The sequence below is a fragment of the Austrofundulus limnaeus genome, unplaced genomic scaffold, assembly GCF_001266775.1.
Source record: "Austrofundulus limnaeus strain Quisiro unplaced genomic scaffold, Austrofundulus_limnaeus-1.0 Scaffold12, whole genome shotgun sequence".
NCBI classification, from domain to species: Eukaryota; Metazoa; Chordata; class Actinopteri; order Cyprinodontiformes; family Rivulidae; genus Austrofundulus; species Austrofundulus limnaeus.
In genome coordinates, this window is record NW_013952414.1 from 1901981 (window position 1) to 1905246 (window position 3266).

At 40.3% G+C, this 3266-nt stretch overlaps 1 protein-coding gene across 1 annotated transcript in view; it reads right to left on the bottom strand.

The window, feature by feature from the left end:
* Positions 1-508: 508 nt before the first annotated feature.
* Positions 509-3266, bottom strand: part of qtrt2 (queuine tRNA-ribosyltransferase accessory subunit 2) — an 18960-nt gene continuing 16202 nt past the window's right edge. Inside the window, exons 7-8 of the mRNA XM_014002220.1 lie at positions 1080-1188; positions 509-933 (exon numbers count right to left, since the gene is read on the bottom strand). Of these exons, the coding sequence (XP_013857674.1) occupies positions 669-933; positions 1080-1188 (374 nt within the window). The 3' untranslated portion in view covers positions 509-668. The remainder of the gene's footprint in view (positions 934-1079; positions 1189-3266) is intronic.

A 3266-nucleotide genomic window follows, 5' to 3' on the forward strand; every position in this document is an offset into this window, starting at 1 on the left:
GCTCAGGATGATCTGAAAAAGTGATTAGAATAGAAATATGACTTAATCCTCAGTTTCTTTTAGTATGAACATGAGTTTATTAATCTTTAATTCTTAAAATCAACAAAGAACCATTGGGAAATTAATTAAATAGTAAATCAATTATTGAATGGGAAGGGTGCAGAAAGAAGAAAAGACATTCTTTGATGTGAGGGGTTATGATCATTTTAACGTTGCATCTCTTTTATTTTATAAAGAACCAGTGACAGATGATGAGTTATCAGCTTCTAGGAGAATTTTATCTTGCAGTGAAATATTTAAGATCTTTGCAGTTTTGGATTAAGAGCAAAGAGGTGTGGGTGTAAAAGTAGGGGTAACTTGGAAATGGAATGCATGGAATGGAATGAGCTCGTAACTTAGTCACTGATGATTCAGTGCATGGTTTTTAGTACTCGGTAGTAATAAGACAAATATTTCTCTTTTTAAATATGGCACCTGACTTGGAAAAATCTTTGTAAAAGATCTAATCTTCCAGAATCCAGAATTACTTTTATTCTTTATTTTACTTTTTGCAATAACACAGCTTCAAAGAGTATAAAATAAGTTTGCCTGAAGGTCTTAATTTTACAGCTGGACTCGTTACTGGACCATTCTGGTCCGTCTCTTCACATCAGTCCAGGTTCTTCCTCCTAAAGTAAAACGTTTTCCTTTCTGTTCGTCTGCGAGCCTTCATCCCGGTGCAGCTGCTTCTTCAGGAGGTCCAGTTTGTCGTCGACCAAAGCTCGCCTCAGTGCGCTGAAGAAGCTCTGGTAGTGGCTTGTGTTGTGAATCATGAGCAGGACTCCAGCTAGCAGCTCATTGGTCACCAGCAGGTGGTGCAGGTACGCCCTCTGGTGGTTCTTACAGCAGTAGCAGCCACACCCCTCCACCAGGGGCCTGAAGTCGTCCTGAAACCTGGACAGAAGTTCAGCCAAAGTTAAAGTCGAGTCAACTTCACGAGCAGTCGCGGTAAATTAAAAAATGAAATCAGGAGGGCGGATTTTCTGCAAACGCAGCTGCTTCTAAAACTACACGGGGTCTTTACAAAGCCAGCTCCAGACCTTTTGTCTTTGAGATTCATTTCAAAGGCTGTCATCTGTGTTTGATTGTCACAATTAAGATCTCCGTTTGGCTGCCTCTCCCCCGCTGCGTGCTCCTCTTCATCCCGAGCTGCCAAAACAGACGTGCACATCATTAATTCCAACACAAACCGTTCGAGCCGTAATCTCATCCTCTGACAGAAAACAAGTCCCCAAAGACACGAGCAGCAGCCAAAAAATCAAACATCAATTATACCTAAACCCCCAGTAATTCCTGCTGTGCTGCTCTTTTTCTCCCTCACTCTAATATAAATGCTTACTGTCTATGCTGCGAATACTAACATCTGTTTTGCACAAACGGGTGTTCCATTTAAKACAAATTAATTTCACAGGAATAGAGCATAATAGTAAGAAGAGCTGTTGATGTTCACAGAAGCAGCAGCTGTGATACTCTGCAGGCACAAAAGATGTAAGAAAAAAAGATTAGAGACTGAGCTGGAGAAGAGAAAACTAAATGAAGTGGTCCACAGTGATGCATATGATTATACACTTGGAGATTAAAAGGTAACAGAGGTGCAAAATGGATTTAGTGGATGCTGAAAGGAGTGAAGCAGCGAGCAGCAAACTAGACAAAGCGTAAAAGGATATTATTATGTGGTCTGTGTGCAGAGCGGAGCTGGAGAGCTGATAAGAATGAGAAGAAACAGGACAAAATGAGGCCAAAGATAGTAAAATGCAAAGCAGGGAGATGAAACTGAGCTGAAGATAAGTTCTGCTTCTAAAGACAGAAAGCAACAACAACAGATATGGAAACTAAAGTAAAAAAATAAATAATTAAAGTCCGGCCTATGACAAAATGCATGGTCACAAGACAGCAATGCACGGCCATGAATCGTATGTCCATGAGATAATAACACATGGCATCGAGTCTCATGTCCATGAGATAATAACACAGTATCGACTCTCATGTCCATGACATAACACATGGTATCGACTCTCATGTCCATGACATAACACATGGTATCGACTCTCATGTCCATGACATAACACATGGTATCGACTCTCATGTCCATGAGAAAATAACACATGACATTAACTCTCATGCCCATGAGATAACAACACGACATTGATTCTCATGTCCAAGAGATAACACATGACATCGACTCTCATGTCCATGAGATAACACATGACATCAACTCTCATGTCGAGATAACACGACATCGACTCTCGTGTCCATGAGATAATAGCACACGACATCGACTCTCGTGTCCATGAGATAATAGCACATGACACTGACTCTCATGTCCATGAGATAATAACACATGGTATCGACTCTCATGTCCATGAGATAACACATGGTATTGACTCTCATGTCCATGAGATAATAGCACATGACATTGACTCTCACGTCCATGAGATAATAGCACATGACATTGACTCTCATGTCCATGGGATAATAACACATGGAATCGACTCTCATGTCCATGAGATAATAACACATGGAATCGACTCTCATGTCCATGAGATAATAACACATGGTGTCAACTCTCATGTCCATGAGAAAATAACACATGGTATTGACTCTCATGTCCATGAGATAATAACACATGGCATTGACTCTCATGTCCATGAGAAAATAACACATGGCATTGACTCTCATTCCCATGAGATAATAACACGACATCGATTCTCATGTCCATGAGATAACACATGACATCGACTCTCATGTCGAGGAGATAACACGACATCGACTCTCGTGTCCATGAGATAATAACACATGGTATCGACTCTCATGTCCATGAGATAACACATGATATTGACTCTCATGTCCATGAGATAATAGCACATGACATTGACTCTCATGTCCATGAGATAATAACACATGGAATCGACTCTCATGTCCATGAGATAATAACACATGGAATCGACTCTCATGTCCATGAGATAATAACACATGGTACTGACTCTCATGTCCATGAGATAATAACACATGGTACTGACTCTCATGTCCATGAGATAATAGCACATGACATTGACTCTCATGTCCATGAGATAATAACACATTGAATCGACTCTCACGTCCATGAGATAATAACACATGGTATCGACTCATGTCCATGAGATAACACATGGTATCGACTCTCATGTCCATGAGATAATAGCACATGACATTGACTCTCATGTCCATGAGATAATAACACATTGAAT